This window comes from Pristiophorus japonicus, chromosome 3 (genome assembly GCF_044704955.1).
Source record: "Pristiophorus japonicus isolate sPriJap1 chromosome 3, sPriJap1.hap1, whole genome shotgun sequence".
Taxonomy (NCBI): domain Eukaryota; kingdom Metazoa; phylum Chordata; class Chondrichthyes; family Pristiophoridae; genus Pristiophorus; species Pristiophorus japonicus.
In genome coordinates, this window is record NC_091979.1 from 187353185 (window position 1) to 187376755 (window position 23571).

At 55.1% G+C, this 23571-nt stretch overlaps 1 protein-coding gene across 2 annotated transcripts in view; it reads left to right on the forward strand.

The window, feature by feature from the left end:
• Positions 1-23571, forward strand: part of agap1 (ArfGAP with GTPase domain, ankyrin repeat and PH domain 1) — a 1020940-nt gene that overhangs the window by 432463 nt on the left and 564906 nt on the right. For both annotated transcript variants that reach the window (XM_070876105.1, XM_070876104.1), the window contains exon 2: positions 5773-5831. In XM_070876105.1, coding sequence (XP_070732206.1) covers positions 5773-5831 — 59 coding nt within the window. The remainder of the gene's footprint in view (positions 1-5772; positions 5832-23571) is intronic.

Below are 23571 nucleotides of genomic sequence, written 5' to 3' on the forward strand. Positions count from 1 at the left end.
AGGGATAGTATTAAAGCCAAGGAAGTGGCATACAAATTGGCCAGAAATAGCAGTGAACCCGGGAGAAATTTAGAACTCAGCAGAGGAGGACAAAGGGTTTGATTAGGGCAGGGAAAATGGAGTACGAGAAGAAGCTTGCAAGGAACATTAAGACGGATTACAAAAGTTTCTATAGATATGTAAAGAGAAAAAGGTTAGTAAAGACAAATGTAGGTCCCCTGCAGTCAGAATCAGGGGAAGTGATAACGGGGAACAAAGAAATGGCGGACCAATTAAACAAGTACTTTGGTTCGGTATTCACTAAGGAGGACACTAACAACCTTCCGGATATAAGAGGGGTCAGAGGGTCTAGTAAAGAGGAGGAACTGAGGGAAATCCTTATTAGTCGGGAAATTGTGTTGGGGAAATTGATGGGATTGAAGACCGATAAATCCCCAGGGCCTGATGGACTGCATCCTGGAGTACTTATGGAGGTGGCCTTGGAAATAGCGGATGCATTGACAGTCATTTTCTAACATTCCATTGACTCTGGATCAGTTCCTATGGAGTGGAGGGTAGCCAATGTAACCCCACTTTTTAAAAAAGGAGGGAGAGAGAAAACAGGGAATTATAGACCGGTCAGCCTGACATCGGTAGTGGGTAAAATGATGGAATCAATTATTAAGGATGTCATAGCAGCGCATTTGGAAAGAGCTGACATGATAGGTCCAAGTCAGCATGGATTTGTGAAAGGGAAATCATGCTTGACAAATCTTCTAGAATTTTTTGAGGATGTTTCCAGAAGAGTGGACAAGGGAGAACCAGTTGATGTGGTATATTTGGACTTTCAGAAGGCTTTCGACAAGGTCCCACACAAGAGATTAATGTGCAAAGTTAAAGCACATGGGATTGGGGGTAGTGTGCTGACATGGATTGAGAACTGGTTGTCAGACAGGAAGCAAAGAGTAGGAGTAAATGGGTACTTTTCAGAATGGCAGGCAGTGACTAGTGGGGTACCGCAAGGTTCTGTGCTGGGGCCCCAGCTATTTACACTGTACATTAATGATTTAGACGAGGGGATTAAATGTAGTATCTCCAAATTTGCGGATGACACTAAGTTAGGTGGCAGTGTAAGCTGCGAGGAGGATGCTATGAGGCTGCAGAGCGACTTGGATAGGTTAGGTGATTGGGCAAATGCATGGCAGATGAAGTATAATGTGGATAAATGTGAGGTTATCCACTTTGGTGGTAAAAACAGAGAGACAGACTATTATCTGAATGGTGACAGATTAGGAAAAGGGGAGGTGCAACGAGACCTGGGTTTCATGGTACATCAGTCATTGAAGGTTGGCATGCAAGTACAGCAAGCGGTTAAGAAAGCAAATGGCATGTTGGCCTTCATAGCGAGGGGATTTGAGTACAGGGGCAGAGAGGTGTTGCTGCAGTTGTACAGGGCATTGGTGAGGCCACACCTGGAGTATTGTGTACAGTTTTGGTCTCCTAACCTAAGGAAGGACATTCTTGCTATTGAGGAAGTGCAGCGAAGGTTCACCAGACTGATTCCCAGGATGGCGGGACTGACCTATCAAGAAAGACTGGATCAACTGGGCTTGTATTCACTGGAGTTCAGAAGAATGAGAGGGGACCTCATCGAAACGTTTAAAAATCTCATGGGTTTAGACAAGTTAGATGCAGGAAGAATGTTCCCAATGTTGGGGAAGTCCAGAACCAGGGGTCACAGTCTAAGGATAAGGGGTAAGCCATTTAGGACCGAGATGAGGAGGAACTTCTTCACCCAGAGAGTGATGAACCTGTGGAATTCTCTACCACAGAAAGTTGTTGAGGCCAATTCACTAAATATATTCAAAAAGGAGTTAGATGTAGTCCTTACTAATAAGGGGATCAAGGGGTATGGTGAGAAAGCAGGAATGGGGTACTGAAGTTGCATGTTCAGCCATGAACTCATTGAATGGCGGTGCAGGCTAGAAGGGCTGAATGGCCTACTCCTGCATCTATTTTCTATGTTTCTATGTTTCTATTTCAACTTGCACCATGGGTTGGTAGAGGGTTTTAATTTTTTGTCTGGTACAGGTTGAACCTTAGCCGGGACTCCCCTAACTGGCACCACCCCTCGTCCGGCACCATTCCCGGCCGCTCCGGCATAAACAAATTGAAGGCCTTCCTCATTGCCGACTGCCGCAATCGCTGGCCTGACCCCGCGATGCACTGCCCCACCCCCCCACCCTGCCCGCCCCATGATCTCTCTGCTGCACTCCCAGCCCCAAGCCAGCCAAACCCGATATCCCCTTGCTCAGTACCTGTACCATCCAGTTTAACGTGACCTCCCCTCGTCCGGCAAACCCGCCACATCCCGAGGGTGCCGGATAAGGGAGGTTTAACCTGTACGTATTTTCTGATAATCCTTTAAAAGGTTTCAGATGTGGCTCACTTGGTAGCATTCACACCTTGTGGGTTCGAGTCCCACTCCAGAGACTTGAACACATTCCCAGAGGGAGTGCTGTACTGTCAGAGATGTGTCTCTCGGATGAGTTGTTAAACTGAGGCCCGATCTGCCTTCTCAGGTGGCCGTAAAAGATGCCATGGCACTATTCGAAGAAGAGCAGGAGAGTTTAATATTATTCCCACATGAGCAGGGAATGCATGTCTTTCTTTTGTTTTTGCATCAGTAGGATTATAGTTCACTTGCGTTATACTGTCTTCCAGATTAGTTCATGCATGCCATGTTTTGGTTCATGGGGACCATGGACTTGTCTGTAGAAAAAATCCTTTGTGCTCAGTACTAGAGAAAATACACGGAGAGCGTCCGAGTCCAAGCCGGATGTTCGAGAGTGGCTGGACTGATTCTTTCGTGAGAAGGCGCCTGACCTCTGCTGACTTCTTCCCCCTGACACCACAGCTGAGGTCAGAAACTTGGGACGTGGGGTGTTGTGGAAGGAAACCCATTGCGCTACCCTATACACTGAGCAGAGATCTTGTGTTTTGTAATATCCGTGAGCAAATTATATGATCAACTGTTTTCTATCATTTCAGTTTTGTGGAGTGCAGACTTTGCATTGTAAAAATAGGCAGAGAATATTTCAATTTTGAGGGGATCTCAGAGATGCAGTGATCGTGACCATCTTTAAAAAAGGGGACAAGTTCGACTGTGGCAACTACAGAGGAATCTCCCTGCTATCAGCCACTGGGAAAGTCGTCGCTAGAGTCCTCCTCAATCGTCTTCTCCCCGTGGCCGAGGAGCTCCTCCCGGAGTCGCAGTGCGGATTTCGTCCCCTATGGGGTACAATGGACATGATTTTTGCAGCGCGACAGCTGCAGGGAACATCGCCAGCCCTTATACATGGCCGCCTTCGACCTTACAAAAGCCTTTGACGCTGTCAACCGCGAGGGTCTATGGAGCGTCCTGCTCCACTTCAGATGCCCCCAAAAGTATGTCACCATCCTCCGCCTGCTTCATGATGACATGCTGGCCGTGATCCTTACCAACGGATCCATCACAGACCCAATCCACGTCCGGACTGGGGTCAAACAGGGCTGTGTCATCGCCTCAAACCTCTTCTCAATCTTCCTCGCTGCCATGCTCCACCTCACAGTCGACAAGCTCCCTGCTGGAGTGGAACTAAACTACAGAACCTTTGCCGTCTCCAGGCCAGATCCAAGACCACTCCAACCTCTGTCGTTGAGCTACAGTAGGAGGACGACGCCTGCGTCTGCGCACATACACAGGCTGAACTCCAGGACATAGTCGACGTATTTACTGAGGCGTACGAAAGCATGGGCCTTACGCTAAACATCCGTAAGACAAAGGTCCTCCACCAGCCTGTCCTCGCCGCACAGCACTGCCCCCCAGTCATCAGACCCACGGCGCGGACCTGGACAACTTAGCTTATCTCGGGAACCTCCTATCAACAAGAGCAGGCATTGACGACGAGATCCAACACCGCCTCCAGTGCAGCCTTCGGCTGCCTGACGAAAAGAGTGTTTGAAGACCAGACATACAAAACTGTCACCAAGTTCATGGTCTATAGGGCTGTAGTAAAAACCGCCCTCCTGTATGACTCAGAAATATGGACCTTGTCGCTGGAAAAATACCACCAACTATGTCTCCGCAAGATCCTACAAATCCCCTGGGAGGACAGATGCACCAACATTAGCATCCTCGACCAGGTCAACATCCCCAGCATTGAAGCACTGACCACACTTGATCAGCTCCGCTGGGCAGGCCACATAGTTGGCATGCCAGACATGAGACTCCCAAAGCAAGCGCTCTACTCTGAACTCCTCAAGGCAAACGAGCCAAAGATGGGCAGCGGAAACGTTACAAGGACACCCTCAAAGCCTCCCTGATAAAGTGCAACATCCCCACTGACACCTGGGAGTCCCTGGCCAAAGACTGCCCTAAGTGGAGGAAGTGCATCTGGGAGGGCGCTGAGCTCTTTGAGTCTTGTCGCCGAGAGCATGCAGAAATCAAGTGCAGGCAGCGGAAGGAGCATGCGGCAAACCTGTCCCATCCACCCCTTGCCTCAACGACTATTTGTCCCACCTGTGACCGAGACTGTGGTTCTCGTATTGGACTGTTCAGCCACCTAAGAACTCATGTTAAGAGTGGAAGCAAGTCTTCCTCGATTCCAAGGGACTGCCTATGATGATGAGCAAGCTGTGTCTAACAATTGCCTGTCTCTTATCTTTGCTCTCAAATTTGAAGTATGTTCAACGGACAGCCTTAATGTTGCTTAGCCTTTTTCCAATATTGCATCTCTTGGTTTTCAGAGACCCAATGGAGACACTCCAAAACATTCCAACTCTACCCAACCCTACCCAATGGGTACACTCCAAACCATTTCAGCTCTACCCAATGGGACTCCCACCCAACCGAAAACAAAGTGGGAATGTCCAAAGCTAGGTGGAAATGTAAATTGTGAGGAGACTTCAAGGGGATATAGACAGGCTAAATGAGTGGGCAAGAACATGGCAAATAGAATATAACGTGGAGAAATGTGAAGTTATCCACTTTGGTAGGTAAAATAGAAAAGCAGAGTATTTTTTAAATGGTGAGAAATTGGGAAATGTTGGTGTTCAGAGGGACCTGGTGTCCTTGTACACAAATCACTGAAAGTTAACATGCAGGTACAGCAAGCAATTAAGAAAGCAAATGGTATATTGGCCTTCATTACAAGAGGATTTGAGTATAAGAGTAAAGATGTCTTACTGTAATTATATAGGGCCCTGGTGAGACCGCACCTGGAGTATTGTGTACAGTTTTGGTCTCCTTACCTAAGGAAGGATATATTTTCCATAGAGTGAGTGCAACAAAGGTTCAACAGACTGATTCCTGGGATGGGGGGGGATTGTCCTATGAGGAAAGATTGAGTAGACTAGGCCTATATTCTCCAGAGTTTAGAAGAATTAGAGGTAATCTCATTGAAACATTCTTACAAGGCTTGACAGGGTAGATGCAGGGAGGATGTTTCCCCCTGGCTGGGGAGTCTAGAACCAGGGGTCACAGTCTCAGAATAAGTGGTCAGAGGGTGGTGAATCTTTGGAATTCTCTACCCATGAGAGCTGTGGAGGCTCAGTCTTTGAGTATATTCAAGACAGAGTCTTAGATTTTTGGATATTAAGGGAATCAAGAGATTTGGGGATAGTGCAGGAAATTGGAATTGAGCAACCATTATCTTATTGAATGGCGTACAAGGCTCGAGGGGCCGAATGACCTACTCCTGCTCCTAATTCTTATGTTCTTATTAACATTAGCTATGGCCTTGTGTTTTGCAGATGCATTTGTGAACAGCCAAGAGTGGACGCTTAGCCGATCTGTGCCAGAACTCAAAGTGGTGAGTATTGTCACCAGCACGTTCAAATACGGACAATGGAAGTAATTCCAACAAAAATAATATTCCTGGAAGTTCTGATGATGTCATGAACACTAAGTGGTGAACCTTGATTGTTTTTATTTTGTTGTCTGAATCCTTTGATGAGAATATTTTCATTATGTTCCCTGTTTTTTACTCCATCTTTCCTGATGGTGGTCATTTCTGCTGTAGTACAGTTTGCAAAATTGAACTCTGCTACCGGTCCAAGTGGCCATTCCTAATATATTTGCTCAGACATTGAGTGTCTCTCATTCATGCCTTTGTTACCTCTAGTCTTGACTACTACAACGCACTCCTGTCTGGCCTCCCACATTCTACCCTACGTAAACTAGAGATGATCCAAAACTCGGCTGCCCGTGTCCTAACTCACACCAAGTCCTGATCACCCATCACCCCTGTGCTTGTTGACCTACATTGGCTCCCGGTTGAGCAACACCTCGATTTCAAAATTCTCATCCTTGTTTTCAAATCCCCTCCATGGCTCGCCCCTCCCTATCTCTGTAATCTCCTCCAGCCCCACAACCCCCCCCCCCCCCCTGAGATATCTACGCTCATCTACTTCTGCCCTCTTGAGCATCCTTGATTATAATCGCTCAACCTTAGCCTTCTGCTGCCTAGGCCCTAAACTCTGGAATTCCCTGCTGAAACCTCTCCGCCTCTATCTCTCTTTCTTCCTTCAAGACGCTCCTTAAAACCTACCTCTTTGAACATGCTTTTGTCACCTGCCCTAATTTCTCCTCATGTGGCTCGGTGTCAAATTTTTAATCTCATAATACTCCTGTGAAAGTGCCTTGGGACGTTTCACTACATTAAGGGCACTATATAATTGTTGTTGGAAACTACGCCATTGTTGTGTTCATACTCTGTTTGTTGTACAATCTCACTGGACAGGCATTAGGACCCTGTGGGAACTATTCACACACTGCTATAAACATGCTGGTTTGAGAGTTGCTATAAAGGACACAGTTAGTTACATTACTCCTGTGTCAGTCTGTTTCCCAAGCCTGATCCCGCCTGTGTTCAGTGTTCAGATCTGCAAGAAAGGCTCTTTGAAAAGTGATCAGAGAAACACACCTTGGCTTTCCTCCCTTTCCCTTCCTGCCTCTCAATCAGAGGATGTTGTGGCACACCTCTGCCCTCGTTGAGATGAGACCATGAATTTTCCACCGAGGTATTGGAGAAGTACAGTGACCTTACTGCGTTCTAATTTCTGCTGCAGATACTGCTTAGTGTTTCCAGCACTTTCTGTTTTTAATTACTTCAGAGAAGTTATATCATGTCTCTCACTCGCTCTTGCTCTCTCTGTCTCTCGCTCTCTGTCTCTGTGCCTCTCTGTCTCTCTCTCTGTTTTTATCTCGTTGGAGGCAAATAACATAGATGCATTTAAGGGGAGGCTTGATAAGTACATCAGGGAGAAACAAATTGAAGGCTATGTTGACGGGAAGGAATAAGAGGATGTGGGGTTGGGTTGGTGTTAGTTCACTGGCTGTATACTTCCAAAGTTTGCAGCCTGCATGAGCTGTCATTTTTTTGCTGTGCAAAAAAAGTCTGGTGAATACTAGTGTTGCACAGGACATTATTTAAGATAAGTGCTTATAGAGTTTATCCCTTATAATGCAAGGTATTCCATGGAGCTGATTACTAAACAATCTTGTAATACCACACTACCTAGTCACACTATGGTGTAATTCTCAGTTGCTTATCTCACATCCTCTTATAATAACACTTCTTTACCATCTTGCAGCATTTTGAGAACAACAAGAAACACTTAACTTCCACAGTATTGTATTCATTTATTGCAGTTTTGAAATATTTTGCTGCCACATCCTCCTTTCTTAAAAAAATACATTGTGATTTATCTGCATTGATAGATGATGCATAATGAGATGCTGTGAGACAGATTATTCTTTCTGCTCAAAGGGCAAACTCCTAATTTATCACTCGTGAGTTATAACTGTCTTCTTCAGGAGGAGAATAAGCAGTGCCTCATTGTGCATTTCTTCAATCATTTTGCTGCATTGCAAATCTCGTGCTCTTTTCCTTTTTGATAAAACTTGAAGCTATTGCCTGATTATTCTCCTGTTATTTTGGACCTTTAGCTTTGGGAGGGTTCTCTGGTGGATCTGATGTTTCCGAGAGAAGAGTAGCGTGTATTGTCAACAAACCAGTTCCATACACTGGTAGCCAACTGCCCAATATTGTTCAGTGCTCCGCATACCTTTCCGGGTTTCCTCCAATGACCAGCATGAAGTAACTCTGTCATGGAATTATCCAGTAATAATTTTTTAAAAGCTAATGGAATGTTGGCTTCTATCTCCAGGGAACTGGAATACAAAAGGTATGTTACAGTTATATAAAGCTCTGGTTAGACCCCCATCTGGAGCACTGCATTCAGTTTTGGGCACTGGACCTTAGGAAGGATATATTGGTCTTGGAGGGGATGCAGTGCAGATTCACCAGAATGATACTGGGGCTAAAAGGATTAACTTACAAGGGCAGGTTGCACAGACCAGGCTTTCATTCTCTTGAGTACAGAAGATTATGGGGTGATCTAATTGAGATGTTTAAGATGATTAAAACATTTGATGGGGTAGATAGAGAGAAACTATTTCCTCTCCTGGGGAGTCCAGAACAAGGGGATGTAATATAGTTAGAGCTCGGCTGTTCAGGACTGATGTCGGGAAGCACGTCTTCAAACAAAGGGGAGTGGAAATCTGGGACTCTTGCCCCCAAACAGCTGTTGAGGCTGGGGATCAATTGACAATTCCAAAACTGGCAGTGATAAATTTTTGTTAGGCACAAGTCATCATCATCGTTATCATAGGCAGTCCCTCGGAATCGAGGAAGACTTGCTTCCACTCCTGAAGTGAGTTCTTTGCTGGCTGGTCTGATACAAGAGCCACAGACTCTGTCACAGGTGGGACAGATAGTCGTTGAGGGAAGGGATGGGTGGGCTTAATTTGCCGCACACTCCTTACGCTGCCTGCGCTTAATTTCTGCATGCTCTCGACGTTGAGACTCAAGGTGCTCAGCGCCCTCCCGGATGCGCTTTCTCCACTGGGGTGGTCTTTGGCCAGGGACTCCCAGGTGTCAGTGGTGATGTCGCACTTTATCAGGTAGGCTTTGAGGGTATCCTTGTAACGTTTCCGCTGCCCAGCTTTGGCTCATTTGCCGTGAAAGAGCTCCACATAGAGCACTTGCTTTGGGAGTCTCGTATCTGGTATGCGAACTATGTGACCTGCCCTGCAAAGCTAATCGAGTGTGGTCAACGCTTCAATGCTGTGGGTGTTGGCCTGGTCGAGGACACTGATGTTGGTGCGCCTGTCCTCCCAGGAGATTTGCAGGATCTTGCGGAGACATCGTTGGTGATATATCTCCAGCGACTTGAGGTGCCTTCTATACATCGTCCATGTCTCTGAGCCATACAGGAGGGCGGGTATTACTACAGCCCTGTAGACCATGAGCTTGGTGGTTGATTTGAGGGCCTGGTCTTCGAACACTCTTTTCCTCAGACGGCCAAAGGCTGCACTGGCGCACTGGAGGCGGTGTTGAATCTCCGCAACAATGTCTGCTTTTGTTGACAAGAGACTTCCGACGTATGGGAAATGGTCCACGTTATTGAGGGCCGCGCTGTGGATCTTGATGACTGGAGAGCAGTGCTGTGCGGCGAGGACAAGCTGGTGGAGGACCTTTGTTTTACGGATGTTTAGTGTAAGGCCCATGTTTTTATACGCCTCAGTAAATACATCGACTATATCCTGGAGTTCAGCCTCAGAATGTGGGCAGACACAGGCATCATCTGCATACTGTAGCTCAACGACCGAGGTTGGGGTGATCTTGGACCTGGCCTGCAGGCGGCATAGGTTAAACAGGTTCCCACTGGTTCTGTAGTTTAGTTCCACTCCAGCGGGGAGCTTGTTGATTGTGAGGTGGAGCATGTCAGCGAGGAAGATCTATCCGTTGGTAAGGATCACGGCCTGCGTGTCGTCGTGGAGCAGGCGGAGGATGTTGACAAACTTTTGGGGGCATCCGAAATGGAGGAGGACGCTCCATAGACCCTTGCGGTTGACGGTGTCAAAGGCCTTTGTAAGGTCGAAGAAGGCCATGTATGAGGGCTGGCGCTATTCCCTGCATTTTTCCTGCAGCTGTCGCGCTGCAAAAATCATGTCCGTTGTGCCCCGTAGGGGATGAAATCCGCACTTTGATTGAGGGGGTAAAGAGAGAGCGTCTGAGGGGAGAGAGGGAGAGAGACTGAGGGGGGGGGGCGCGGAGAGAGAGAGAGAGACTGAGGGAGAGAGAGAGAGAGAGAGAGACAGAGACTGAGGGGGGAGAGAGACTGGGGGGGTGGGGGCGGGAGAGAGAGACTGAGCTGGGGGGAGGGAGAGAGGAGAGAGACTGAGGGGGAGCGAGAGACTGAGGAGGAGAGAGAGAGCAAGAGACTGAGGGGGGAGAGAGCGAGAGACTGAGGGGGGGCGAGAGAGAGAGGCTGAGGGGGGAAGAGGGAGAGAGACTGAGGGGGAAAGAGCAAGAGACTGAGGGGGAAAAGTAAGAGAGACTGAGAGGCGGAGAGAGAGAGAGACTGTGGGGTGAAAGAGAGAGACTGAGGGGGGAGAGGGAGGGAGACTGAGTGGGGGAGAGAGAGAGAGAGATTCAGGAGGGAGAGAGCGAGAGAGAAAGAATGAGGGGAGAGACCGAGAGACTTGACGGGGGAGAGAGCGAGAGACTGAGGGGGAAGAGAGAGAGAGACCGGGGGGAGTGAGACTGCGGGGGGCGGGCGAGAGAGAGAGAGACTGAGGGGGGGGGAAGAGACTGAGGGGGGAGAGAGACTGTGGGGGGAGAGAGGGAGAGACTGAGGGGGGGAGAGCGAGAGAGAGACTGAGGGGGGGAGAGCAAGAGAGAGACTGAGGGGGGAGAGCGAGAGAGAGAGATTGAGGGGGGAAAGCGAGAGAGATTGAGGGGGGAGAGCGAGAGAGATTGAGGGGGGAGAGCGAGAGAGATTGAGGGGGAAGAGAGAGCGAGATTGACGGGGGAAGAAAGAGAGAGACTGAGGGGGAAGAGAGAGAGAGACTGGGGGGGGGGGAGGGGGAGAGAGAGAGAGAGATTCAGGAGGGAGAGAGCGAGAGAGAAAGAATGAGGGAAGAGACTTGACGGGGGAGAGAGCGAGAGACTGAGGGGGAAGAGAGAGAGAGACTGACGGAAGAGAGAGAGAGACCGGGGGGAGTGAGACTGCGGGGGGCGGGCGAGAGAGAGAGAGACTGAGGGGGGGGAAGAGACTGAGGGGGGAGAGAGACTGTGGGGGGAGAGAGGGAGAGACTGAGGGGGGGAGAGCGAGAGAGAGACTGAGGGGGGGAGAGCGAGAGAGAGACTGAGGGGGGAGAGCGAGAGAGAGAGATTGAGGGGGGAGAGCGAGAGAGATTGAGGGGGGAGAGCGAGAGAGATTGAGGGGGAAGAGAGAGCGAGATTGACGGGGGGAGAAAGAGAGAGACTGAGGGGGAAGAGAGAGAGAGACTGGGAGGGGAGGGGGAGAGAGACTAACGGGGGTGGTGTGCGGGGGAGAGAGAGAGACTGGGGGGGGTAGAGAGAGACAGAGATCGAGACTGAGGGGGGGGATAGAGATAGAGACTGAGGGGAGAGAGAGAGACTGGGGCGGGGGAGAGAGAGAGAGACTAAGGAGGGGAAGAGAGAGAATGAGGGGAGGAGAGAGAAAGGAAGACTGGGGGGGAGGTGAAAGAGTGAGACTCTGAGAGGGGAGAGAGAGAGAGACAGGGTAGAGAGCGAGAGACTCGAGGGAGGGGAGAGCGAGAGACTCGAGGGAGGGGAGAGCGAGAGAGACAGGGTAGAGAGCGAGAGACTCGAGGGAGGGGAGAGCGAGAGACTCGAGGGAGGGGAGAGCGAGAGACTCGAGGGAGGGGAGAGCGAGAGACTGAGGAGGGGAGAGTGAGAGACTCGAGGGGGAAGAGAGCGAGAGCGACTGAGGGGGGAGAGGGAGAGAGAGACTGAGGGGGGGAGAGGGAGAGAGAGACTGAGGGGGGAGAGGGAGAGAGAGCGACTGAGGGGGGAGAGAGAGAGCGACTGAGGGAGGAAGACTGAGGGGGGGAGAGAGAGAGAGACTGAGGGGGAGGGAGAGACTGAGGGGGGGGGGGAGAGAGAGAGAGACTGAGGGGGGGAGAGAGAGAGAGAGACTGAGGAGGGGAGAGAGAGAGACTGAGGGGGAAGAGAGAGAGACGGGGGGGGGGAGGGGTAGAGAGAGACAGAGATCGAGACTGAGGGGGAACAGAGATCGAGACTGAGGGGGGACAGCGATCGAGACTGAGGGGGGATAGAGATAGAGACTGAGGGGAGAGAGAGAGACTAGGGCGGGGTGGTGGGCGGGGGAGAGAGAGAGACTAAGGAGGGGAAGAGAGAGACTGAGGGGGGGAGAGAAAGGAAGACTGGGGGGGGACGGTGAAAGAGAGAGAGAGACAGGGTAGAGAGAGAGAGAGACAGGGTAGAGAGCGAGAGACTCGAGGGAGGGGAGAGCGAGAGACTCGAGGGAGGGGAGAGCGAGAGACTCGAGGTAGGGGAGAGCGAGAGACTGAGGGAGAAGAGAGCGAGAGCGACTGAGGGGGGAGAGGGAGAGAGAGACTGAGCGGGGGAGAGGGAGAGAGTGACTGAGGGGGGAGAGGGAGAGAGAGCGACTGAGGGGGGAGAGAGAGAGCGACTGAGGGAGGGAGAAAGAGATAGACTGAGGGGAGGAGACAGAGATAGACTGAGGGGGAGAGAGAGAGAGAGATAGACTGAGGGGGGGTGAGAGAGATAGACTGAGGGGGGGAGAGAGTGATAGACTGAAGGGGGGAGAGAAAGATAGACTGAGGGGGGGAGAGAGAGATAGACTGTGGGGGGAGAGAGAGATAGACTGAGGGGGGTAGAGGGAGAGAGACTGAGGGGGGGTAGAGGGAGGGAGACTGAGGGGGGGTAGAGGGAGAGAGACTGAGGGGGGGTAGAGGGAGAGAGACTGAGGGGGGTAGAGGGAGAGAGACTGAGGGGGGTGGAGGGAGAGAGATTGAGGGGGGTGGAGGGAGAGAGATTGAGGGGGAGTGGAGAGAGAGAGAGACTGGAAGGAGAGCGAGAGAGATTGAGGGGGGAGAGCGAGAGATTGAGGGGGGAGAGCGAGAGAGATTGAGGGGGGAGAGCGAGAGAGATTGAGGGGGAAGAGAGAGCGAGATTGAGGGGGGGAGAGAGAGAGAGACTGAGGGGGGAGAGAGAGAGAGAGACTGTGGGGGGGAGAGAGAGACTGGCAGAGGGTGGTGTGCGGGTGAGAGAGAGAGAGACTGAGGGGGGAGAGAGACTGTGGGGGGAGAGAGGGAGAGACTGAGGGGGGGAGAGCGAGAGAGATTGAGGGGGGAGAGCGAGAGAGATTGAGGGGGGAGAGCGAGAGAGATTGAGGGGGAAGAGAGAGCGAGATTGAGGGGGAAGAAAGAGAGAGACTGAGGGGGAAGAGAGAGAGAGACTGGGGGGAGGAGAGAGAGACTGGCGGGGGGTGGTGTGCGGGGGAGAGAGAGAGACTGGGGGGGGTAGAGAGAGACAGAGATCGAGACTGAGGGGGGGATAGTGATAGAGACTGAGGGGAGGAGAGAGAAAGGAAGACTGGGGGGGAGGTGAAAGAGAGAGACTCTTGAGATGGGAGAGAGAGAGAGACAGGGTGGAGAGCGAGAGACTCGAGGGAGGGGAGAGCGAGAGACTCGAGGGAGGGGAGAGAGAGAGAGACAGGGTAGAGAGCGAGAGACTCGAGGGAGGGGAGAGCGAGAGACTGAGGAGGGGAGAGTGAGAGACTCAAGGGGGAAGAGAGCGAGAGCGACTGAGGGGGGAGAGGGAGAGAGAGACTGAGGGGGGAGAGGGAGAGAGAGACTGAAGGGGGGGAGAGAGAGAGAGACTGAGGGGGAAGAGAGAGAGAGACTGAGAGGGGGGGAGAGAGAGAGAGACTGAGGGGGGGGGAGAGAGAGAGAGACTGAGGGGGGAAGAGAGAGAGAGAGACTGAGGGGGGAAGAGAGAGAGAGAGACTGAGAAGGGGGGAGAAAGAGAGACCTGGGGGGGTGCGGGGAGAGAGCGAGAGTGGGGGGAGGGGAGAGAGAGAGACTACCGGGGGGTGGTGTGCGGGGGAGAGAGAGAGACGGGGGGGGGGGGTGGGAGGTAGAGAGAGACAGAGATCGAGACTGAGGGGGGACAGAGATCGAGACTGAGGGGGGACAGAGATCGAGACTGAGGGGGGATAGAGATAGAGACTGAGGGGAGAGAGAGAGACTAGGGCGGGGTGGTGGGCGGGGGAGAGAGAGAGACTAAGGAGGGGAAGAGAGAGACTGAGGGGAGGAGAGAGAAAGGAAGACTGGGGGGGAGGTGAAAGAGAGAGACTCTGAGATGGGAGAGAGAGAGAGACAGGGTAGAGAGAGAGAGAGACAGGGTAGAGAGCGAGAGACTCGAGGGAGGGGAGAGCGAGAGACTCGAGGTAGGGGAGAGCGAGAGACTGAGGGAGAAGAGAGCGAGAGCGACTGAGGGGGGAGAGGGAGAGAGAGACTGAGTGGGGGAGAGGGAGAGAGTGACTGAGGGGGGAGAGAGAGAGAGAGCGACTGAGGGGGGAGAGAGAGATAGACTGAGGGGGGAGAGAGAGATAGACTGAGGGGAGGAGACAGAGATAGGCTGAGGGGGGGAGAGAGAGATAGACTGAGGGGGGTAGAGGGAGAGAGACTGAAGGGGGTAGAGGGAGAGAGACTGAGGGGGGTAGAGGGAGAGAGACTGAGGGGGGTAGAGGGAGAGAGACTGAGGGGGGTAGAGGGAGAGAGACTGAGGGGTGTGGAGGGAGAGAGATTGAGGGGGAGTGGAGAGAGATTGAGGGGGAGTGGAGAGAGAGAGAGAGAGACTGGGGGGAGAGCGAGAGAGATTGAGGGGGGAGAGTGAGAGAGATTGAGGGGGGAGAGCGAGAGAGATTGAGGGGGGAGAGCGAGAGAGATTGAGGGGGAAGAGAGAGCGAGATTGAGGGGGAAGAGAGAGAGAGACTGAGGGTGGAAGAGAGAGAGAGACTGGGGGGGAGAGAGAGAGAGAGACTGAGGGGGAAGAGAGAGAGACTGAGAAGGAGGGGAGAGAGAGAGAAACCTGGGGGGGGGGCGCGGAGAGAGCGAGACTGGGGGGGGGGGGGGAGAGAGAGAGACTGGCGGGGGGTGGTGTGCGGGGGAGAGAGAGAGACGGTTGGGGGGGGAGGTAGAGAGAGACAGAGATCGAGACTGAGGGGGGAACAGAGATCGAGACTGAGGGGAGAGAGAGAGACTAGGGCGGGGTGGTGGGTGGGGGAGAGAGAGAGAGACTAAGGAGGGGAAGAGAGAGACTGAGGGGGGAGAGAAAGGAAGACTGGGGGGGGGAAACGGTGAAAGAGAGAGAGAGACAGGGTAGAGAGCGAGAGACTCGAGGGAGGGGAGAGCGAGAGACTCGAGGTAGGGGAGAGCGAGAGACTGAGGGAGAAGAGAGCGAGAGCGACTGAGGGGGGAAGAGGGAGAGAGAGACTGAGCGGGGGAGAGGGAGAGAGTGACTGAGGAGGGAGAGGGAGAGAGAGCGACTGAGGGGGGAGAGAGAGAGCGACTGAGGGAGGGAGACTGAGGAGGGAGCGAGAGAGAGATAGATGTGGGGGGAGAGCGAGATTGAGGGGGAAGAGAGAGAGAGACTGAGGGGGAAGAGAGAGAGAGACTGGGGGGGGGGAAGAGAGACTGGCGGGGGGTGGTGTGCGGGGGAGAGAGAGAGACTGGGGGGGGGTAGAGAGAGACAGAGATCGAGACTGAGTGGGGGGATAGAGATAGAGACTGAGGGGAGAGAGAGAGACTGGGGCGGGAGAGAGAGAGTGACTAAGGAGGGGAAGAGAGAGACTGAGGGGGGAGAGAGAAAGGAAGACTGGGGGGGAGGTGAAAGAGTGAGACTCTGAGAGGGGAGAGAGAGAGAGAGACAGGGTAGAGAGCGAGAGACTCGAGAAGGGGAGAGCGGGAGACTCGAGGGAGGGGAGAGCGAGAGACTCGAGGGAGGGGAGAGTGAGAGACTCGAGGGGGAAGAGAGTGAGAGCGACTGAGGGGGGAGAGGGAGAGAGAGACTGAGGGGGGGAGAGGGAGAGAGACTGAGGGGGGTAGAGGGAGAGATACTGAGGGGGGTAGAGGGAGAGAGATTGAGGGGGAGTGGAGAGAGAGAGAGAGACTGGGGGGGGCAGAGAGAGAGAGAGACTGGGGCGGCAGAGAGAGAGAGAGACTGAGGGGGGAGAGAGAGACTGAGGGGAGGGGGGAGACGGGGAGAGAGACAGAGACTGAGACTGAGGAGGGAGAGAGACAGAGACTGAGACTGAGGTGGGAGAGAGAGAGAGGGGGGGGGAGAGAGGAGAGAGACTGAGAGAGGAGAGAGACTGAGGGGGGAGAGAGAGAGAGACTGAGGGGAAGAGAGAGGCAGCGACTGAGCGGGGGGAGAGGGAGAGAGAGACTGAGTGGGGGAGAGGAGAGAGACTGAGGGGGGGAGAGAGAGAGACAGAGAGGGAGAGAGACTTGGGGGGCGGGGGGCGGAGAGAGAACGGAGGAGGGAGAGAGAGAGAGAGACTGAGGAGGGAGAGAGAGAGACTGAGGAGGGAGAGAGGGAGAGAGAGACTGAGGAGGGAGAGAGACAGAGACTGAGACTGAGACTGAGGTGGGAAAGAGAGAGAGGGGGTGAGAGAGGAGAGAGACTGAGGGGAAGAGAGAGGCAGCGACTGAGCGGGGGGAGAGGGAGAGAGAGACTGAGTGGGGGAGAGGAGAGAGACTGAGGGGGGGAGGGAGAGAGAGACAGAGAGTGAGAGAGACTTGGGGGGCGGGGGCAGAGAGAGAACGAGGCTGATGGAGAGAGAGATAGACTGAGGAGGGAGAGAGAGAGAGAGAGACTGAGGAGGGAGAGAGAGAGAGAGACTGAGGGGGGGAGCGAGATAGAGCGACTAAGGGGAGAGAGAGAGAGAGAGAGAGAGAGAGACTGAGGGGGGAGAGAGAGCGAGACTGAGGGGGGAGAGAGACTGAGGGGGGAGAGAGAGAGAGAGACTGAGAGGGGAGAGAGAGAGAGAGACTGGGGGAGGGGAGGGAGAGTGACTGAGGGGGGAGAGAGAGAGAGAGAGAGAGACTGAGACGGGCGGAGGGGTGGTGGGGCACAGGGAGAGTGAGACTGCGGGGGGAGCGAGAGGGAGAGAGGGACTGAGGGTGGAGAGGGAGAGAGAGACTGAGGGGGAGAGAGAGAGAGAGACTGAGGGGGAGAGAGAGAGAGAAACTGAGGGGGGGGAGAGAGAGAGAGAAACTGAGGGGGGAGAGAGAGAGAGACTGAGGGGGGGAGCGAGAGAGAGCGCGACTAAGGGGGGAGAGAGAGGTATGGAGACTGAGGGGGGAGAGAGAGAGAGACTGAGGAGGGAACGAGAGAGAGAGAGATTGAGGAGGGAACGAGAAAGAGAGACTGAGGGGGGGAGCGAGAGAGAGAGTGACTAAGGGGGGGAGAGAGAGAGGTAGGGAGACTGATGGGGAGAGAGAGATAGACTGAAGGGGTGAGAGAGACTGGGGTGGGGAGGGAAAGAGACTGAGGCGGGGAGGAGAGAGACTGAGAGAGACTGAGACGGGTGTGGCGTGCGGGGGGAGAGGGAGAGAGACTGAGACGGGGGAGAGGGAGAGAGAGAGAGACTAAGGCGGGGGGAGAGAGAGAGACTGAGGCAGGGATAGAGAGAGACTGGGGTGGGGTGGGGGGAGAAAGAGAGAGCGACTGATGGGGGAAAAGGGAGGGGAGGGGAGGGAGAGAGAATGAGGGGAGAGAGCGAGAGACTTGATGGGGGAAAGAGCGAGAGACTTGAGGGGGGAAAGAGCGAGAGACTGAGGGAAGAGAGAGAGAGAGACGGTGGGGGGAAGAGAGAGACGGGGGTGGGGGGAAGCGAGAGACTCTGAGGGGGGAGAGAGGAGAGAGACTGAGGGGGGAGAGAGAGAGAGACTGAGGGGAAGAGAGAGGCAGCAACTGAAGGGCGGAGAGGGAGAGAGAGAGAAACTCGGGTGGGGGGGGATAGGGAGAGAGAGACTGAGTGGGGGAGAGGAGAGAGACTGATGGGGGGAGAGAATGAGAGAGAATGAGGGGGGAGAGAGAGAGACAGAGAGGGAGAGAGACTTGGGGGGGCGGGGGCGGAGAGAGAACGAGGCCGATGGAGAGAGAGAGAGACTGAGGAGGGGGAGAGAGAGACTGAGGCGGGGAGCGAGGGAGAGCGCGACTAAGGGGAGAGAGAGAGAGAGGGAGGGAGACTGAGGTGGGAGAGAGAGAGAGAGACTGAGGGGGGAGGAGGGGGGATGGGGAGAGGGAGAGAGAGACTGCGGGGGGAGCGAGAGGGAGAGAGAGACAGGGTGGAGAGGAAGAGAGAGACTGAGGGGGGAGAGGGAGAGAGAGACTGAGGGGGAGAGAGAGGGAGAGAGAGACTGAGGGCGGAGAGGGAGAGAGAGACTGAGGGGGAGAGAGAGAGAGAAACTGAGGGGGGAGAGAGAGAGACAGAGAGTGAGAGAGACTTGGGGGGCGGGGGCAGAGAGAGAACGAGGCTGATGGAGAGAGAGATAGACTGAGGAGGGAGAGAGAGAGAGAGAGACTGAGGAGGGAGAGAGAGAGAGAGACTGAGGGGGGGAGCGAGAGAGAGCGACTAAGGGGAGAGAGAGAGAGAGAGAGAGACTGAGGGTGGAGAGAGAGCGAGACTGAGGGGGTAGAGAGACTGAGGGGGGAGAGAGAGAGAGAGACTGAGAGGGGAGAGAGAGAGAGAGACTGGGGGAGGGGAGGGAGAGTGACTGAGGGGGGAGAGAGAGAGAGAGAGAGAGACTGAGACGGGCGGAGGGGGGGTGGGGCAGAGGGAGAGTGAGACTGCGGGGGGAGCGAGAGGGAGAGAGGGACTGAGGGTGGAGAGGGAGAGAGAGACTGAGGGGGAGAGAGAGAGAGAGACTGAGGGGGAGAGAGAGAGAGAAACTGAGGGGGGGGAGAGAGAGAGAGAAACTGAGGGGGGAGAGAGAGAGAGACTGAGGGGGGGGAGCGAGAGAGAGCGCGACTAAGGGGGGAGAGAGAGGTATGGAGACTGAGGGGGGAGAGAGAGAGAGACTGAGGAGGGAGCGAGAGAGAGAGAGACTGAGGAGGGAACGAGAAAGAGAGACTGAGGGGGGGAGCGAGAGAGAGAGTGACTAAGGGGGGGAGAGAGAGAGGTAGGGAGACTGATGGGGAGAGAGAGATAGACTGAAGGGGTGAGAGAGACTGGGGTGGGGAGGGAGAGAGACTGGGGGGGGTAGAGAGAGACAGAGATCGAGACTGAGTGGGGGGATAGAGATAGAGACTGAGGGGAGAGAGAGAGACTGGGGCGGGAGAGAGAGAGTGACTAAGGAGGGGAAGAGAGAGACTGAGGGGGGAGAGAGAAAGGAAGACTGGGGGGGAGGTGAAAGAGTGAGACTCTGAGAGGGGAGAGAGAGAGAGAGACAGGGTAGAGAGCGAGAGACTCGAGAAGGGGAGAGCGGGAGACTCGAGGGAGGGGAGAGCGAGAGACTCGAGGGAGGGGAGAGTGAGAGACTCGAGGGGGAAGAGAGTGAGAGCGACTGAGGGGGGAGAGGGAGAGAGAGACTGAGGGGGGGAGAGGGAGAGAGACTGAGGGGGGTAGAGGGAGAGATACTGAGGGGGGTAGAGGGAGAGAGATTGAGGGGGAGTGGAGAGAGAGAGAGAGACTGGGGGGGGCAGAGAGAGAGAGAGACTGGGGCGGTAGAGAGAGAGAGAGACTGAGGGGGGAGAGAGAGACTGAGGGGAGGGGGGAGACGGGGAGAGAGACAGAGACTGAGACTGAGGAGGGAGAGAGACAGAGACTGAGACTGAGGTGGGAGAGAGAGAGGGGGGGAGAGAGGAGAAAGACTGAGAGAGGAGAGAGACTGAGGGGGGAGAGAGAGAGAGACTGAGGGGAAGAGAGAGGCAGCGACTGAGCGGGGGGAGAGGGAGAGAGAGACTGAGTGGGGGAGAGGAGAGAGACTGAGGGGGGGAGAGAGAGAGACAGAGAGGGAGAGAGACTTGGGGGGCGGGGGGCGGAGAGAGAACGGAGGAGGGAGAGAGAGAGAGAGACTGAGGTGGGAAAGAGAGAGAGGGGGTGAGAGAGGAGAGAGACTGAGGGGAAGAGAGAGGCAGCGACTGAGCGGGGGGAGAGGGAGAGAGAGACTGAGGGGGAGAGAGAGAGAGAGACTGAGGGGGGGAGAGAGAGAGAGACAGAGAGTGAGAGAGACTTGGGGGGCGGGGGCAGAGAGAGAACGAGGCTGATGGAGAGAGAGATAGACTGAGGAGGGAGAGAGAGAGAGAGACTGAGGAGGGAGAGAGAGAAAGAGACTGAGGGGGGGAGCGAGAGAGAGCGACTAAGGGGAGAGAGAGAGAGAGAGAGAGACTGAGGGGGGAGAGAGAGCGAGACTGAGGGGGGAGAGAGACTGAGGGGGGAGAGAGAGAGAGAGACTGAGAGGGGAGAGAGAGAGAGAGACTGGGGGAGGGGAGGGAGAGTGACTGAGGGGGGAGAGAGAGAGAGAGAGAGACTGAGACGGGCGGAGGGGTGGTGGGGCACAGGGAGAGTGAGACTGCGGGGGGAGCGAGAGGGAGAGAGGGACTGAGGGTGGAGAGGGAGAGAGAGACTGAGGGGGAGAGAGAGAGAGAGACTGAGGGGGAGAGAGAGAGAGAAACTGAGGGGGGGGAGAGAGAGAGAGAAACTGAGGGGGGAGAGAGAGAGAGACTGAGGGGGGGAGCGAGAGAGAGCGCGACTAAGGGGGGAGAGAGAGGTATGGAGACTGAGGGGGGAGAGAGAGAGAGACTGAGGAGGGAACGAGAGAGAGAGAGATTGAGGAGGGAACGAGAAAGAGAGACTGAGGGGGGGAGCGAGAGAGAGAGTGACTAAGGGGGGGAGAGAGAGAGGTAGGGAGACTGATGGGGAGAGAGAGATAGACTGAAGGGGTGAGAGAGACTGGGGTGGGGAGGGAGAGAGACTGAGGCGGGGAGGAGAGAGACTGAGAGAGACTGAGACGGGTGTGGCGTGCGGGGGGAGAGGGAGAGAGACTGAGACGGGGGAGAGGGAGAGAGAGAGAGACTAAGGCGGGGGGGAGAGAGAGAGACTGAGGCAGGGATAGAGAGAGACTGGGGTGGGGTGGGGGGAGAAAGAGAGAGCGACTGACGGGGGAAAAGGGAGGGGAGGGGAGGGAGAGAGAATGAGGGGAGAGAGCGAGAGACTTGATGGGGGAAAGAGCGAGAGACTTGAGGGGGGAAAGAGCGAGAGACTGAGGGAAGAGAGAGAGAGAGACGGTGGGGGGAAGAGAGAGACGGGGGTGGGGGGAAGCGAGAGACTCTGAGGGGGGAGAGAGGAGAGAGACTGAGGGGGGAGAGAGAGAGAGACTGAGGGGAAGAGAGAGGCAGCAACTGAAGGGCGGAGAGGGAGAGAGAGAGAAACTCGGGGGGGGGGGGGGATAGGGAGAGAGAGACTGAGTGGGGGAGAGGAGAGAGACTGATGGGGGGAGAGAATGAGAGAGAATGAGGGGGGAGAGAGAGAGACAGAGAGGGAGAGAGACTTGGGGGGGCGGGGCGGAGAGAGAACGAGGCCGATGGAGAGAGAGAGAGACTGAGGAGGGGGAGAGAGAGACTGAGGCGGGGAGCGAGGGAGAGCGCGACTAAGGGGAGAGAGAGAGAGAGGGAGGGAGACTGAGGTGGGAGAGAGAGAGAGAGACTGAGGGGGGAGAGAGAGAGAGACTGAGGGAGAGAGAGAGAGACTGGGGGAGGGGAGGGAGAGTGACTGAGGGGGAGAGAGAAAGAGAGAGAGACTGAGACGGGCGGAGGGGGGATGGGGAGAGGGAGAGAGAGACTGCGGGGGGAGCGAGAGGGAGAGAGAGACAGGGTGGAGAGGAAGAGAGAGACTGAGGGGGGAGAGGGAGAGAGAGACTGAGGGGGAGAGAGAGGGAGAGAGAGACTGAGGGCGGAGAGGGCGAGAGAGACTGAGGGGGAGAGAGAGAGAGAAACTGAGGGGGGAGAGAGAGAGACAGAGAGTGAGAGAGACTTGGGGGGCGGGGGCAGAGAGAGAACGAGGCTGATGGAGAGAGAGATAGACTGAGGAGGGAGAGAGAGAGACTGAGGAGGGAGAGAGAGAGAGAGACTGAGGGGGGGAGCGAGAGAGAGCGACTAAGGGGAGAGAGAGAGAGAGAGAGAGAGACTGAGGGGGGAGAGAGAGCGAGACTGAGGGGGTAGAGAGACTGAGGGGGGAGAGAGAGAGAGAGACTGAGAGGGGAGAGAGAGAGAGAGACTGGGGGAGGGGAGGGAGAGTGACTGAGGGGGGAGAGAGAGAGAGAGAGAGAGACTGAGACGGGCGGAGGGGGGGTGGGGCAGAGGGAGAGTGAGACTGCGGGGGGAGCGAGAGGGAGAGAGGGACTGAGGGTGGAGAGGGAGAGAGAGACTGAGGGGGAGAGAGAGAGAGAGACTGAGGGGGAGAGAGAGAGAGAAACTGAGGGGGGGGAGAGAGAGAGAGAAACTGAGGGGGGAGAGAGAGAGAGACTGAGGGGGGGGAGCGAGAGAGAGCGCGACTAAGGGGGGAGAGAGAGGTATGGAGACTGAGGGGGGAGAGAGAGAGAGACTGAGGAGGGAGCGAGAGAGAGAGAGACTGAGGAGGGAACGAGAGAGAGAGAGATTGAGGAGGGAACAAGAAAGAGAGACTGAGGGGCGGAGCGAGAGAGAGAGTGACTAAGGGGGGGAGAGAGAGAGGTAGGGAGACTGATGGGGAGAGAGAGATAGACTGAAGGGGTGAGAGAGACTGGGGTGGGGAGGGAGAGAGACTGAGGCGGGGAGGAGAGAGACTGAGAGAGACTGAGACGGGTGTGGCGTGCGGGGGGAGAGGGAGAGAGACTGAGACGGGGGAGAGGGAGAGAGAGAGAGACTAAGGCGGGGGGGAGAGAGAGAGACTGAGGCAGGGATAGAGAGAGACTGGGGTGGGGTGGGGGGAGAAAGAGAGAGCGACTGACGGGGGAAAAGGGAGGGGAACTGAGGGGGGAAAAGAGAAGGGAGGGAGAGAGAATGAGGGGAGAGAGCGAGAGACTTGATGGGGGAAAGAGCGAGAGACTTGAGGGGGGAAAGAGCGAGAGACTGAGGGAAGAGAGAGAGAGAGACGGTGGGGGGAAGAGAGAGACGGGGGTGGGGGGAAGCGAGAGACTCTGAGGGGGGAGAGAGGAGAGAGACTGAGGGGGGAGAGAGAGAGAGACTGAGGGAGAGAGAGAGAGACTGGGGGAGGGGAGGGAGAGTGACTGAGGGGGAGAGAGAAAGAGAGAGAGACTGAGACGGGCGGAGGGGGGATGGGGAGAGGGAGAGAGAGAATGCGGGGGGAGCGAGAGGGAGAGAGAGACAGGGTGGAGAGGAAGAGAGAGACTGAGGGGGGAGAGGGAGAGAGAGACTGAGGGGGAGAGAGAGGGAGAGAGAGACTGAGGGTGGAGAGGGAGAGGGAGAGAGAGACTGAGGGGGAGAGAGAGGGAGAGAGAGACTGAGGGTGGAGAGGGAGAGGGAGAGAGAGACTGAGGGGGAGAGAGAGAGAGAAACTGAGGGGGGGGAGAGAGACTGAGGGGGGCGAGGGAGACTGAGGGGGGAGAGGGAGATGGAGCCTGGGGTGGAGAGGGAGAGAGAGAGAGACTGGGGGTGGGGT